General features: G+C 35.5%; 1 protein-coding gene across 1 annotated transcript in view; it reads left to right on the top strand.

Annotated features, from left to right (window-relative positions):
- Window positions 1-17175, top strand: part of CDKAL1 (CDKAL1 threonylcarbamoyladenosine tRNA methylthiotransferase) — a 667990-nt gene that overhangs the window by 483725 nt on the left and 167090 nt on the right. The window contains exon 12 of the mRNA XM_007454853.1: window positions 11471-11651. Coding sequence (XP_007454915.1) covers window positions 11471-11651 — 181 coding nt within the window. The remainder of the gene's footprint in view (window positions 1-11470; window positions 11652-17175) is intronic.

The raw sequence follows: 17175 nt of genomic DNA on the forward strand, positions 1-17175 counted from the left end.
GGGAGGGAGGGAGATGCAAGAGGGAAGAGATATGGGAACATATGTATATGTACAAATGATTCACTTTGTTATAAAGCAGAAACTAACACACCATTGTAAAGCAATTATACCCTAATAAAGATGTTTTGAAAAAATAAAAAAAAAAAAAAACCCCATCCAAAAATGGGCAGAAGACCTAAATAGACATTTTTCCAAAGAAGATATACAGATTGCCAACAAACACATGAAAGGATGCTCAACATCATTAATCATTAGAGAAATGCAAATCAAAACTACAATGAGGTATCATCTCACACCCTTCAGAATGGCCATCATCAAAAAATCAACAAACAATAAGTGCTGGAGAGGGTGTGGAGAAAAGGGAACCCTCTTGCACTGTGGGAATGTAAATTGATACAGCCACTATGGAGAACAGTATGGAGGCTCCTTAAAAAACTATAAATAGGACTACCATATGAGTCAGCAATCCCACTACTGGGCATATACCTTGGGAAAACCATAGTTCGAAAAGAGTCATGTACCACAATGTTCATTGCAGAACTTATTACAGTAGCCAGGACATGGAAGCAACCTAAGTGTCCATCAACAGATGAATGGATAAAGAAGATGTGGCACATATATATACAATGGAATATTACTCAGCCATAAAAAGAAACGAAATTGAGTTATTTGTAGTGAGGTGGATGGACCTAGAATCTGTCATACAGAGTGAAGTAAGTCAGAAAGAGAAAAACAAGTACCCTATGCTAACACATATATATGGAATCTAAAAAAAAAATGGTCATGAACAACCTAGGGACAGGACTGTAATAAAGACGCAGACCTACTAGAGAATGAACTTGAGGACACGGGGAGGGGTAAGTGTAAGCCGGGACAAAGTGAGAGAGTGGCATGGACATATATACGCTACCAAATGTAAAACCAATAGCTAGTGGGAAGCAGCCACATAGCACAGGGAGATCAGCTTGGTGCTTTGTGACCACCTAGAGGGGTGGGTTATGGAGGGTGGGAGGGAAGGAGATCCAAGAGGGAAGAGACATGTGTATGTACGTATATGTATAGATGATTAACTTTGTTATAAAGCAGAAACTAACACGCCATTGTAAAGCAATTATACTCCAGTAAAGATGTTATAAATAAATAAATAAAACCTAAATGGTTCCCTGCTAACATTTTTTTTGATCATTATCATCACTCATCAACAAATAGGTAGATGTAATTATTCCTATTTACAGGTGGCTCAGAGAGAGGAAGCAGTAATAGTACCACTAGAAAGAAATCTGATTTAAATCCAGACAGATTTGGGTCCCCATTTTCTAGCCACACTTGCACAGATTATCTTACTTTCCTGAGCCTCAGGTCCCTCTTTCACAGAATAGGGATGACAACACATCCCTTCCTGGTCTGCTCTGAAGACCAAGTAAAGTAATGAATGTAAAGCATTTATAATAGCAGCTGCCGTAAAGTACGCGCTTAATAGACGCCAGCTTGCTTTTGTGTTCCTTAAGAGACTAACAGAAATGGGGAAGAAGACCACAGCAACTCCCTTGAACCTGGACTCTTCTCCTTCTATTACACGTATGGCCCCTGTTTCTGCTCACATTTCTTTTGTATCTGGTAGCGTTGATAAGTGTTAGTAGAAAATTTTAGCAGGAGTGCATGATCAGAGTATAAAAGACACTAAAACAAAGTTGACATGACATGATCATTTTGCTATTCTTCATCACAAAAAAATTAGAAGACACTGACATGGTGAAGTGATTTATGTATAAAGTATAAGAAAATCTAAAATGCTCTAGATATGAACAATATTCCAGCTTCAGCGCCTCCTGACCAAAGTCCAAAAGTATCTAACGAAGGAATTACACCAGAACTGAGTTTGTTTCTGGAAGTCTAATTATGTTAAAAACAACTGCACAAATAAAAACTGTTCAATATAAGTTGACAAGCAAAAATAAAGTAAAACTAAATAAAACTAAAAGAATAAAATTAAAATAGCTCAGACAAGTTTTTACTTAGAAGGTAACTTAAAAGAGCAGTTCTATACACAGTTTTCCGTTCGTTAAGGTTTGCTCAAGTGTGTACACCAATGAGATGAGTACCTAAGTGACACAGGTAAGGGATAAGACTGATCCTTCCTTTACCATTTAGTGATTCTGTGATGATTGGCAATTTCTTCCACCTTTTTGAATCTTATTTCCCTAATGGTGCTTTCCCTATTTCCCACAGGGACAAAATAGAATCTATCTTATGTGGAGGTTGTATTAAGTAAGGTGTAAGTTGTTCGCATATTGCCTGGCACTTAGTATTATATAATAAATGGTAGTTGTTGTTATCATCTCTCTGACAGGGTTACAATAATAATAGCTAAAACATGTCAGGCAGTACGTAGCAGGCACTGTCCTGAGCAACTAGTCGATATACTAACTCACTAATCCTCTTATCTGTGAATACTTGTACTATTCTTATTTTATAGAAAAGGAAACTGAAGCATACTAGTGCTAAATAAGTAATTTGCCCAAGAGCATGCAGCTAGTTAGTGGCAGAGCCCCTCAGTTACACATGGGAAGAGTTTTCTCCTAGATATCCATGTTAAAAAATTAGGGATCAACTCCCAAGCCCCACCAGTCTTTCTTTGTCCTAGTGACTCATTATGGCTTTTCAACACTTATCTAAATATTTCAGGGCTTTTTCTGTTTTCAGCTCAGGTCCTTTAAGAATTTCTTCGAGAAAAAAAAAAAAAAAAGAATTTCTTCGTAAAATTATGAAAATAAATTTAAAGCTGCTGAAAGGTGTCTTAACTTTATTTGAAGATGTCATATCGTTTCTCCCTAAATTTCCTCTTCGGTGTGAACAGAATGATTGCTCGTTGTCATAAATCATGAGTTGGGAAATAAGTCCAAGTTTTCCTCCTTCTAGTCCTTCCTGATGGCAGGCTCTGAACATAATTCCCTTTCAACCTCAACCTTACCTTTTATTATCTTTGCCTTTTGCCCCTGTTTGGCCATATTTAATTCTTGGACTATGCTTTGTCAAAAGCTTAGCTAGTAGGACTTCTTAGAATAAAGTATGTTCTGAAGCAGGGGTTCTGAACCCCTGGCGGTCCTCGGCCTGTTGGTTATCGGGCCGCACAGCAGGAGGTGAGCGACGGGCGAGCAGGGAAGCTTCATCTGCCGCTCCCCATCGCTCGCATTACCGCCTGAACCATCCCCCACGCCGTCCCCCGCCCCCCCACCCCCATCCGTGGAAAAATTGTCTTCCATGAAACTGGTCTCTGGGGCCAAAAAGGTTGGGGACCAATGTTATGGAGGATTGCATAACTATCTCTCTGTCTTTAGAAAGATGTTTGTTGTTCTAGTTTTGTTTCTTTCACTTTTAAGAGGGCTGCTGTGGGTATAATTCGATACCATCCAATAAGCACCCAGTGTAAGAGTACGTTTGAAGATTTTTAGTGAATGTATACATTTGTGCAACCATCATCACAAGCCAGTTTTAGAACGCTTTGGTTATGACACAGAGTTTCCTAATGCCTGTTTGGAGTGAATCCCTGCTCCCAGGCCCAGGCAACCACTGATCAGTTTTCTGTCTCTCCAGTTTTGCTTCTTGTAGAAATTTCATGTAAATGGAAGCAATAAGTAATCCTTTGTGTCTTCCTTCGTAGGATGTTTTCAGGGTTCATCCATGTTGGTGCATGTATCATTAGTTGGTTCTCTTTTATTTGTAAGTAAATTTCCATTGTATGGGTATGTCACATTTTGTTTATCCATTCACCAGTTGATAGACACTTGGACTGTTTGCAGGTTGAAGCTATTATGAAGAATGCTGCTGTAAAAATCCACATACAAGTCCTTGTGTGGACATATGTTTCAATTTCTCTTGTGTAGATAGCCAGGAGTAGACTTTCTTAGTCACAGTAAGTGTGTATTTAACTTTTCAAACAATTGCCAAACCGTTTCCCAAAGTAACTGCACCATTTTAAAGTCCCACCTACAATGGATAAGGGTTCCAGTTTCTCAATATGCACATCGATGTCTGTTGTTTTCTAGTGTTTTTTCAATGTAGCCATTCTCCTGGGTATGTGGCATCTTAACAAGGTTTTAACTTGCATTGCCCTGATTATTAACGACTTTGGGCAATGTTTTATGCACTTATTAACTATTCATATATCTTCTTTAGTTAAGTGTTAAAATCCTTTGCCCATTGTACAGTTGTGTTGTCTTCCTGTTGGTGAGACATAAGAGTTCTTAAAATATTTTGTATACAAATCTTTTTATCAGATATATGATATGTAAATACTTTTTCCCAGTCTATGGCTTCTCTTTTTGTTTTAATGGTGTATTTTCAGTAAGTCCAATTTACCAGTTTATCCAATTTTTTTTCATAGATTGTGCTTTTGGTGTTGGTGTTATAGCTAAGAAATCTTTTCCTTACTCAAGTCACAAAGATTTTCTTCTGGAAGTTTAGTAATTCTAGCTCTTACATTTATATCTATGATTCATATAGAAGTACTTTTTGTGTATAATGTAAGGTAAAGTAAGGGTCTGATAAGTTTTTTTGCGGGGGGCATATGGTATCCAATTGCTCCGGCACCATTTATTGAAAACACTGTCACCTGCCCTCATTGAATTGCCTTGGCAGTTTTGTTGAAAATGAACCATAAATGTATGGGTGTATTTTTGGACTCTATGCTGTACCACTGATCTCTCATTATACTGCTACCACACTGTCTTGATAGTGTAGCTTTGTAGTAAGTCTTTTAAGTCAGGTTCATCCATTCCACTAACTTTGTTCTTGTTCAAAAGTGTTTTGGCTATTTTAGGTCCTTTGCATTTCCATATAAATGTAGAATCAGCTTGTCAATGTTTTCTACAGAAAAACATCCTGAAATATTTTGATAGTAGTTGCACCAAATCTTTTTTTCTTAATTATTTATTTATTTTATTTTTAACATCTTCATTGGAGTATAATTGCTTTACAGTGTTGTGTTAGTTTCTGTTATATAACAAAGTGAATCAGCTATACATATACATATATCCCCATATCCCGTCACTCTTGCGTCTCCCTCCCACCTTCCTTATCCCACTCCTCTAGGCAGTCACAGAGCACAGAGCTGATCTCCCTGTGCTATGTGGCTGCTTCCCACTAGCTAAATATTTTACACTTGGTAGTGTATATATGTCCATGCCACTCTCTCACTTCATCCCAGCTTCCCCTTTCCCCTCCCCTCAAGTCCATTCTCTGCATCTGCGTCTTTATTCCTGTTCTGGCTCTAGGTTCTTCAGAACCATTTTTCTTTTTTAGATTCCATATATATGTGTTAACATAGGGTACTTGTTTTTCTCTTTCTGACTTACTTCACTCTGTATGACAGACTCTAGGTCCATCCACCTCACTACAAATGACTCAATTTCGTTTCTTTTTATGGCTGAGTAATATTCCATTGTATATATGTGCCACATCTTCTTTATCCATTCATCTGTCTATGTACACTTAGGTGGCTTCCATGTCCTGGCTATTGTAAATAAGTTCTGCAGTGAACATTGTGGTACATGACTCTTTTTGAATTATGGTTTTCTCTGGGTATATGCCCAGGAGTGGGATTGCTGGGTCATATGGTAGTTCTTTTTTTGCACTGAATCTTAGTATCGATTTGAAGAGACTAACCATCTTAACAACAGTATAATCTTCCAGTCCATGAAAATGATATATTTTTCAATTTATTTAGCTGTTCTTTTATTTCTCTCAGCAAATTTTAAGAAACTCTTTATCTGTTTCTATGCTCAAATTTATTCTTAAGTATTTTTATGCTATTGTGAATGGAACTGCTTTCTTGATTTCATTTTCTCATTATTCATTACTAATATATAAAAATACAATTGATTTTTTTTAACTTTTTACTTTATATTGGAGTATAGCTGATTAACAGTGTTTTGATAGTTTCAGGTGTACAGCAAAGTGATTCAGTTATACATATACCTGTATCTATTCTTTTTCAAATTCTTTTCCCATTTAGGTTGTTACATAGTATTGAGCATAGTTACCTGTGCTATACAGTAGAAAATACAGTTGATTTTTATGTTGATCCTTGGCTTTAGTGAACTCATTTACTCTAGTAGATTCATTAGATTCCTTAGATTTTCTATGTATGAGATTATGTCACTTGCAAAAAAAAAAAAGACTTTTTCCTTTTCAATCTATATGCTTTTCATTTCTTTCTCTTGCTTTTCTGCACTGATTATAATGTTCTACTCCACTAATATTTTGAAGAAATGAGAACAGAATTCTCTGCCTTGTTACTATTCTTAATGGAAAAGCATTTAGTCTTTCACCAATAAATATGATAATAGCTGTAGATCCTTTATCAGATTACAGTAGTTTCCTTCTGTTCTTTCTTTGCTGAGAGTTTTTATCATGAATGGGTGCTGGACTTGTAAACTGAGTTTTCTGCATGTACTAATATCACCATGGGGTTTTTATCCTTTATTCTTTTCATATGGCTTATTGCATTAATTGCTATTTGCGTGTCATACCAACCCTTGCATTTCTGAGATTAAAAACACGGTCATGATATACAATACTTTTTATGTGTTTTGAGGCTCACTTTGCTTATCTTCTGGTAAGAATTTTTGTCTCTGAGTTCATGAGGGTTATTGGACTGGAATTATTTCCATCTCTTTCTCTGGTTTTCATACAGGCTACTATTGCTGGACTTGTAAAATGAGTTTCTCATCTGTTTTTGAAACAGTCTCTGGGAATTCCCTGGCAGTCCATGGTTAGGACTCGGGTCTCTCACTGCCAGGTCCCCAGGTTCGATCCATGGTTGGGGAACTAAGATCCCGAAGCAAGCTGCATGCCCCCCCCCCCAAAAAAAAACGGAAAGAAATAGTCTCTGTAGAATTAGTTTTATTCTCTGTTAAATGTGAAGTCATCTGGGTCTGCATATGCCTCCATTGTTTTGTGGTGTTTTCTTTGGTGACAGTATTTTAAATTACAAATTCAATTTTTGTAATAGATAAAAGGCTATGCAGATTTTCTGCTTCTTCAGTTTTTATAATTTATGCCTTTCAAAGAATTTTCCTGTTTCATCTAAGTTTTTAATTTATTGGCTTAAAATTGCTTACAATATACCCTTAGTATCCTTTTAATGTTGATAACAACTGTAGTGCTGTCCCCTCCTTCATGCCTGAAGTCGGTCATTTGTGTCTTCTCTTTTCTTCTCAGTCTACTAGTAGTTAAGTAATTTTATTAATTATTTTTAAAGGTGCACCTTACTTTTATTGTTTTTTTCTCTATTTTCTATTTTATTGACTTCTTCTTTTACCTTTATTTTACTTTGGGTTTGATTTGCTCCTGTTTTAAAACTTCTTAAGGTGGAAGCTTAGATTATTGTTTACCTCTTTCTAACACAGACATTTAAATCTATAAATTTCTTTCTAAGCACTGCTTTAGCTGCATCCCATATATTTAGATATGGTATAGTTTTATTTTTATTTTCATTCCGTTCAAGATACTTTTTATTCCCTTTCTACTTCCAATTTAACTTCCATGAAATTGTGGAGTAATTGTACTGGAATTAATCTCTATAGGACTAAAAAATGTTTCTTTTAATCATGTGTTTTGTTTATGCCTAATAATTTTAATAGGTCTGATCCTTTTTCTGATCATTTTTACCGCTTTCTTTTGAGGTAGTGTGTGTTTTAGTCTCACTTTTTTCACATGTGGAATTTGAAGCTCATAATTTATTGATCTAAAGAATGAAATAGAATCATCCTTTTTATATTTTTGCCAGTGAAACACCAAACTGCAAGTGAAAGTCTTGAGGTGTATTAAAATACAACATTTTTTGTAGTATTTCAAATACAGTATGGCATGTATATGTGTATGTATTTTTAGTTAAGGTGAATAATTAAGTATTTTAAAATACTTGGGGCTTTCTTAAATGCTGGCCTAGTGCCAGCAAATAGGTAGTACTCTACTTACATGTCCCTGATCGATTTTCATAACTAGTCATACACCTCAATTCATATGCATAATTGGAAACTTTCTCATTAATTCCATTCCCAAGTTATTTAATGAACTCTTTTTGCAAGTAAGTAGCAAGTATAAGTCAGAAAAATATGGGTCAAAACTTCTCTTATTTAAGCTAATTGGACATTTTCATTTTCATCATTCCTTCAGAATTAATACTACTATGAAAATGTAAATATAGAAGGTCTTTTAAATCTTAAAAAGGCATAATACCTAGTAATTATATTTATTAGACTCACAGCTTCAATAAATTTGTGGAAATGATCATTTTTTAAAATTTTACGGGTTCGTGCCCTGGTCTGGGAAGATCCCACATGCCGCGGAGCGGCTAGGCCCGTGAGCCATGGCCGCTGAGCCGGCGCGTCCGGAGCCTGTGCTCCGCAACGGGAGAGGCCACAACAGTGAGAGGCCCGCGTACCGCAAAAAAAACAAAAACAAAAAACTTTAGTAATTTGAAAATTCATACCGTCTCAGAAAACAGCATTTACTCACAAATAGCATATTAAATATTTGGATTAATATTCTATTTTATGCCCCTTAAAATTTCCTTATAGCCACTTAAATCATATGCATGCAATTAGTTTAGAATTTGGTCCACTTCAAACATTTTTGATTTTTCTTATGAACTGAAGAGAATATTTACTAATAAGCAAATTAGCAGTGTAAATATGAGATATTTTATTTGGTTCACCTAAGGAGCCCATTTATTTTGAAGAACCTAAGTAGCATGATTTGCATATACAAAATCAATGTATAGATGAGCTTCAATATTAAAGTGTAGTCTCTACTTTGAAAGCATGTTTTGGGTATTCAGTTTATATTCTTATATACTTTGAAACTTAAACTGCTTTTACTTTTAAATACTAACTTAGGTTTTTCACGAATTCATAGTGTCCTATCCCCACCTCTATTATTGGTCACCTTTTTATGTAGATTATCAAATATGTTTATACATTGAACATCCCCTTCCTTAGCATTTATGATGACTACTATAAAGGTTTGTCTTTTCTTTTTCGCTATGGACTTTAAGGCCAAAGTAAGCAGGTGTTACATAATACTGAACTCAACTACATTGGATCAAGAAGGATGTGGGGTGAAGGGGGGAGGATCAGTAAGGTACTTTCCTTTGGGAATACCCCATAATCTAGTGCCAAGTTCATTCCAATTCATAGCCTGGAACAATAACCTATTGTCTTTGTTGCTGCAGTGTTTCGCAGGCGATTTCTCAAAAAAATTTTTTTTTTTCCCCCTAATTTCTTAGGGGAGATGGACTCTTTTCTGTCACTTCTGCTATGATCCATTACTTTTATTTTTAGGTGTGGATTTCTTTTGTTCAGAAATAGTTGTAAGTCAACTGTAAAAATTTGCTAATTGAAGTTATTAACATAATTCTATTTCACATGCTTTAGTTAGTCTAGAAAATAAGTCTTTTTATTTACCATTTACTGTAAAAGTATATTTTTTATGGTTTTCAACAGTAATTTTGATAATTATCCTTAAAAGAGAAAAAAAAATTTTATAACATAAAATTTTTTTAAATAATTTTTTTCCAAATATACTGTTAGATTTTTCTGTATGTATATTGTCTCATTTTCTATTTAGCATCAGATAGAAAAGTTCCAGACCTTGGAACTTCCCTTACTAATTAAAGTTCAGTCAAGTTAATAGCTGGGTGAGACTAAGCAGAAATCAAGAAAAAAATATTTTTTTAAATAAATTTGTCATTCTTTCACACAGAATATTGTAGCATACTTATGGAGAAACTCAATGGCCAAAGAGAAATGACTTCCAAGATGCTAACATATGGACCTATTGAAACACAAATGGAGCTTGTTACGTAGTCACTCTGACGAAAAGCTTTTAGTGCTTTATTCTTAAGTATTAAAGGGCAGCAAGTGTCACTATTTATTACGGCAGGTCTTAGTCATGAATGAAAGGGACCAAATCCAAGAACCCAGAGAACTGTAATTGGTATCCTCAAAGAGTTAAGAAAAGATGTTGCATCTCTAAAAAGCAGTAAGCTGTGAAAAGGAAAACTGGAAAATGAGAAAGAGCTCTTAGAAATTTAAAATATGATAAACAACTTTTTCAATAGAAGCATTGGAAGATAAACTCAAGTAAATCTTTCAGAAAATGTAACAAAAGCACAAGATGGAAAATAATAGTGGAGCAGCTTAGAGGGTCAATCCTGTAGTTTCAACATTCCAAGGAGAGGAGTTGCAGAGAGAGAAAAATGATTTTAAAAATAGCATAAAATTAGACCTGTAGACCATGAGTCTCCAGATTGTACCCTGTACAAATATTTCAGTACTTAATTCAAGACCTATTATCATGAAATTTAAAAACACTGAAAAAAATTAGTAGCCTAAAAACTTTCAAAAAGATAGTGGGGCACATGTAAAGAAGTTTGCATCAGAGTGGATCTGGACATCTCATCTCAACCTTGCCAACTTAAAAAAAAAAAAAGGGAACAATACAAAATTCTGATGGATAATACTTTTCATTTTGGAGGGCTGTGCACCCCACACTATCAGTCAGTTGTGTGTGGATTAAGACATGGTCAGAGATGCTAAAACAATAACAACAAAATTTCCCTGCCACTCTTTTTGATGAAGCTTCTGAAAGAATGCTCCAGCAGAATTGGGTGGGGGGGGGGGATTCTGTTATAGAATAGTCAAGAATTAGGAAGACATAGGATCCAGAAAAAAAAAGGGGGGATTGAAAAGAAAACCAAGAAACCACCTTCAAGGATGACAGCTGGTTCATTATGAAAGCGACACATACTTGAAGTATGTTAGGAGTGGCATTTCCAGAGAGAAAAATGGAACTGGTAAATTATATAGTACATTGAGAGTTTAGAAAGTAGTATTGGTTTTTGATAGAACTGATGGATCTTCTGGAAAACATTTATGTAGGTACATAGAATATTAAGCAATTTTTTTAAAAAAAGGAGGCAATTATTAACTCTAGGAAAAATTAAATATGGCAAAAGAAAACTCATTGATAGTATACCAGTTGTCTGTGAAAGTGAACAATATCTCAGCATTTATACCAATGGAAATACTATTCACACTATTAATTTAACTAAAAATTGAGCAGTGATTATGTTGGAAGGAGAGGGGGATAGAGTAGTTTAAAGAGCTGAATCCTCATTGAAGTCTGCAAATATTGCCTAACAGTCATTAAGTCTAGAAATAGAATAGGCATCAATATTAAAATATAGAAGGATGAAGAAACATCTGAAATTTTTTAAAATGGGTATTTCCTGAGGATGATAGGGGGCCGTGTTTTCCACAAACTCTTAATATTTAGGGCATTTTAAAACTGTTTGCAAATGTCCCTTTCCTAAAAATTTAATTTTTAGGAAAGGGTATTTAAAATGTCAAGGAAACAGAATAATTATGGACTGTAATCAACTTTGTACATTTTTATTATTTTCTAGAGTTCCTGGAATAACTATTGCTACAGACATTATCTGTGGTTTTCCTGGAGAAACAGACCAAGATTTTCAAGAAACAATGAAACTTGTTGAAGAGTACAAATTTCCAAGTCTCTTCATTAACCAATTTTACCCAAGACCAGGAACTCCCGCTGCAAAAATGGAACAAGTTCCAGCGCAAGTGGTAAGATACTTTTCTTGTAAGGTATTATATTTAGCCAACAGCTATAAAAATGCAGCTGTGTTGCCTGCCTTAACACAGCTAGCTCATGGTATAGCCAACCCTTAAGTTACAAAATACGGAATGTTTGTTCCCAGTTGGGGTCAGGGGCAGGGAGACCTTGGTACATTAAATGACCTTAGGCAACTATAATGTTACCTTTTTTTTTTTCTCTTGAAGAGTGAGGTTCAGATGACACGGGGAAAATTTTTTTAACTAATATCTAGTACTAACTGTTTATAGGATAAAGCCTTGGATCTTTCACAATAAGGCAAAACTTAAATATTTGTGAGCGAAGGAGGCTTCCCTGCTTCTTAAGAGATGCTTTTCATAATTTGTTACTTTCTGAGGGTCCCCTGGTTTTCCTACTTTTCCATGGGATAGATATGATGCTGTCTTGTCTATTTCGGATGTGTGTTGCTTTCACAGTGAACCTCAATTTAATTTCCTCCTTACATGTTCACAGATACATTAGAATAAGATGACCTAAAATAAATGTGAAAAAGTTTGAGAGCCAGTAAAGGCAAACTGTTTCCCAGAATGCACCAGAAATAATAACCTCAAACAAACATTTAGTTTCTAGATTCATTGGCCCAAGATGAAAAAATGTTAGTAAGCCTTAAGAGGAAGTAGAATTTTTTTCACTGAAAATTTTCTGCTTTGTTTCTGATTACCAGAACAAATTGTGTGCTTCCATTAATTTTTCATAAGCATAAAAAGAAATCAAATGAACTAATTACTTTTTATATCTAAATTACAATTTTTATTGACATATAATTTGCATTCAGCAAAATTACCTCTTTCCAGCATATAGTTCTTTGAATTTTGATGAAAGCATTCACTAGTGTAACTGGTCCCACAATCAAGATACAGAATGGTTCCATCAGGCCCCCCGTGCCAAACTCCCTTTTATTTTTTTTGTAGTAATCTACTCTCTCCATCCCCAGCTCCTTAACAACTACTGTTGTATTGTCCTTATAGTCTAATTCATTCTTTTTTAAACTTCTTTAATAAAAAAGTTTTTAAACTTCAAAATACCTGCAGAAAAGTGTACAGCTGTATGTTTTCATAAAGTGAATACTTCCATGTAACCCTCAGTCTGATCAAGAAATAGGACATTAGCAGTACCCCAGAGGTCCTCATCATGCCTTTCTCTTTACTATCCTCTCCTATTTCCCAACAGAAACCACTATCCCTCATTCTGACATATTAGTTTGACCTGTTTTTAAACTTCATATAAATGAAAGAATTCATCAGTGTTTGAATGTTGGGTTTTTTAATTTAATATTGTGTTGGTGAGAGTAGTCTGTTTTTGCTAGTAGCTGTATCTCATTCATTTTCTTTGCTGTATAGTATTCCATTTATGCAAATCACAATTTGTCCATCCTAACGTGAAAGAAGAATTGGGTCTTTTCAACATTCCATTGTTAGTATTGCAACTAATACAGCTGTCAGCTTTCCTGCTTGTATCTTTTATTTGACTCGTGTATGTAAACATTTCTGCTGGGTGTTTAGCTAGGAGTGTAATTGCTGGATTAGTTACTCTGCTCTACTAGATGCTGCGCAATAGTTTTCCCAACTAGTTGAATTTAGAGCTCCAGCAGCAGTATATCTAAAAATGCTAGTGACTCTGTATCCTTGCCAACAGTTGGCAGTATGTTTTTATTAGTAACCATTCTGATGGGAATGTGATGTAATCTTTTTTTTTTTTTTTTTTTTTTTTTGGCTATGTTGAGTCTTCGTTGCCGCACATGGGCTTTCTCTAGTTGGTGCGAGCGGGAGCTACTCTTCGTTGTGGTGCGTGTGCTTCTCATTGCGGTGGTTTATCTTGTTGCGGAGCGTGGGCTCTAGGCACGTGGGCTTCAGTAGTTGTGGCACAAGGGCTCAGTAGTTGTGGTGCACGGACTTAGTTGCTCCGCAGCATGTGGGATCTTCCCAGACCAGGGATTGAACCCGTGTCCCCTGCGTAGACAGGTGGATTCTTAACCACTGCGCCACCAGGGAAGTCCTGTAATGTAATCTAATTGTGGTTTTTCTATCTCCCTGTCAACTATTGATATTGAATACCTCTTATATGTTTATTGGAGATTTGGATACACTTTTTCATGAAGTGCCTGTTCACACCTTTGCCCCTTTACCTCTTGGCTTACCTGTTTTGTTTGTTGCCTCCCCCATTCCTTCCTCTGATTTGTAGGAATTATTTGTGTTTTCTGAATAGAAGTCCATTGTTGGTCATGGTAATCTAAGTACCTTCCATTCTATAACCAGTCTGCACTCTTAATGGTGCCTTTTGAAGAGCATTCTTAATTTTATGTAGAATTTATCAATATTTTTCTTCTTGTTTTAGTGTTTTTTGGGTCCTGTTTAAGGTTACCTTCCCCACATTGTCATGAAGATACCCTCCCCACAGAAGATACTCTTAGATTTTATGATTTTGCCTTTTACTTTTAGATCTTTAATCCAACTGGAATTTATTTTTGTTTAGATTATGAGGTATGGAGGTCAAGACTTTTTTAAAAATATAAGGTTATCCATTTGAGTCATCACCACTTATGGAATATCTCATCCTTTACCCACTGCTCTGCCTGGTCACCTTTATCATAAATCAACTGTCTCTACACGTGGGTCTGTTCTGGAACACTATTCTGTTCCTTTGGTCTGTTGATTTCTCCACAAAATCACAAAGTTAATTACTGTAGCTTTCTAATAAGTCTTGATATTGGCAGTGTAAGTATTACAAATGTTTTTTCCTTGAAAATTGTCCGGACTATTCTTGATCCTTTGACTTTCTAAATTTGTCAACTTCCACCAAAAAATCCTGCTGGAATTTTAATTGATATTGTATTGATTCTATAGATCATTTGGGGGGAACTTGACATTGTAATAATATCAAGTTTTTCATCTTTGAATAAAATATAGCTCTTAGTTATTTTAATTTTCTTTAATTTCTCTCAATAATGATAGCTTTCTGTATACAAGCCTTGCATATCATTTATTATTTTTATCCATATGTGTGTATTCCCTTGATATCATTAATCATTTTTAACTGTTACTACTATTTAGAAATAGAATTGATTTTAACATATTTACCTTTCACCCATCAACTTTGCTGAATTTATTTATTCTAATAGTTTTTCTGTAGGATTTTTTTTTCTTCCAATTTTTCTGTGTTTACAATTGTATTATCTGAGGATATTTGCAGTTTTACTTCTTCCTTTTCAACCTCGTAACTTTTATTTCTTATTGTATTGCCTGGAACTTCCAGTACACTACTGAATAAAACTGGGTAGTTTTCTCTTCTTTCCTAACTCAAGAGTGGAGTTTACAGAATTTCACCATTCAGTATAACAGTTAACTGTAGTTTGGGGATTAGGGAAGTCCCTTTCTAAGTCCTAATTTACCATATGTGTGTGTGCACACACGCTTTAATCATGAATAGAATTAAACTTTTATCACTTTCTTTTCATCTATTGAAATAATCATTTGGTCTGTGGTGTTAAGTCTGTTAATATTGTGAATTCTACTGAATGGCTTTTGAATATTTAAATCAACCTTGCATTCCTGGGATAAACTTCTCTTGGTCATGATGTATTCTTCTTATTATTATTTTTTAAAGTAGTTATGTATTCAGTATTTTATTTATTTATTTTTGGCTGTGTTGGGTCTTCGTTTCTGTGGGAGGGCTTTCTCTAGTTGCGGCGAGCGGGGGCCACTCTTCATTGCGGTGTGCCTGCCTCTCACTGTCGCGGCCTCTCTTGTTGCGCAGCGCAGGCTCCAGATGCGCAGGCTCAGTAGTTGTGGCTCACGAGCCTAGTTGCTCTGTGGCATGTGGGATCCTCCCAGACCAGGGCTCAAACCCATGTCCCCTGCATTGGCAGGCAGATTCTCAACCACTGCGCCACCAGGGAAGCCCTGATGTATTATTTTTGATATATTATTTCAGTCAGTTTGCTCAAATTTTGTGAAGAATTTTTACATCTTTGTTCACGGAAAATTTTGATCTATAGTTTTCTTGTAATGTCTTCTTAATCTTGGTTTCAGAGTAATGTTGGCCTCATAAAATGAGCTGGGAAGTATTCCTTCCTCTACATTTTGCTGGAAGAGTTTGTATAGTATTTCTATTATTTTCCCTTAAATATACCTAGAATTACCTAATGTATTAAGTGGAATTGTAAGATGGCCCCAGAAACTCCCTCATCCCTTCCCCCCTCATTAGGGTACATACTCTATGTAATCCCTGGGACTGTTAATTTGGTATTTGCTCTACCCTTTGGTTTCTTGGTTCTGCCCTCTGAGTCATTTTTCCTTGTTCATGAAAGCAGTTTCTCAAAAACGTTGTGGCTCTTCCCTGTATTTCGCTGGAGTTTGTTCCATTAGGCAAAAATCACATCAACAGATCTTTATGATATGATGCCTTCTCTACCTCAGCCCCCTGCTGAGTACTTTTCTTTGTATTTTTCCTCCTTGGAATTCCTGGAGCTTCTGTACTCTGCCCTGACCTCTTTCATCAGCTTTGGAAAATGTCAGCCATTCTCTCTCCAGGTATTTCTTTTGCTCCATTCTCTCTTTCTCTTCTCTTCTAGAATTTCAGTTATACATGTTATGATATCCAATGTCTAATTTATCCTTTTCTATATTTTTCCTTCTTTGTTCTCTTTCTGTTTCTGGATGTTCTCTCCTCACCTCTTTTCTAGTTTCTTGCTATTCACAGTAGTGAATAGCAAGGTGAACAGCAACAGTAGCATGTGTGGTCCCTAGAGAAGCAGCACTGCTGTCCACCCGTGGGGCTGCTGGAAATGCAGGCTCTCAGGCCCCACCCCATCCCAAACCTTCTCAGTCATTCTTGGTCTCCACATGAGTTGTCTGTACATTAAAATTTATGAAGTGCTATTCTAATTTACTAATCCTTTATTCATCTGTTTTTAATCTGCCATCAAACCCATATATGGAATTTCTCATTTTAATTTTTTTACTTCTAGAATTACAATTTGATTCTTTTTTTATAGATTCCAGTGTTCTAGTGAAGTTCCCCATACTTTCCTCTATATTTTTTAAACATATTTAATCAGTTACCTTAAAGCCCATACTGAATTCTCCAATATCTGCATCTAATGTTTGTTTGTTTGTATTGTCTTTTTTTTCTTGATTTTGATCATTTGTCTTCTCTTTCCATACACCTGATCATTTTTATTATGTGACTACCATTGTTTATTAAAAAAAAAAAAACTATAGGTTCTAGACTGTAATGTATCTTCCTCTTGGAGTATTTAATTTTGCTTCTGCTAGACTCCAAGATAAGGACTGATTATTTGAATTGATCTGAGATTGATTTTTCAAACTATTTTTCAGCCTTTCTGAGGATTGGGTTATTTCTGGCTTGCCCTTACTTTTTGAAGGCGGGCAGGGGTGTGTTGGTTTTTAACACCTGACATTCAGCAGGAAGGGTTCTGATTTATAGCTTTTGCTGATTTCCATAGTGTAAATACTT

The sequence above is a fragment of the Lipotes vexillifer genome, unplaced genomic scaffold (assembly GCF_000442215.2).
Source record: "Lipotes vexillifer unplaced genomic scaffold, Lipotes_vexillifer_v1.1 scaffold428, whole genome shotgun sequence".
In the NCBI taxonomy this organism is placed as follows: Eukaryota; Metazoa; Chordata; class Mammalia; order Artiodactyla; family Lipotidae; genus Lipotes; species Lipotes vexillifer.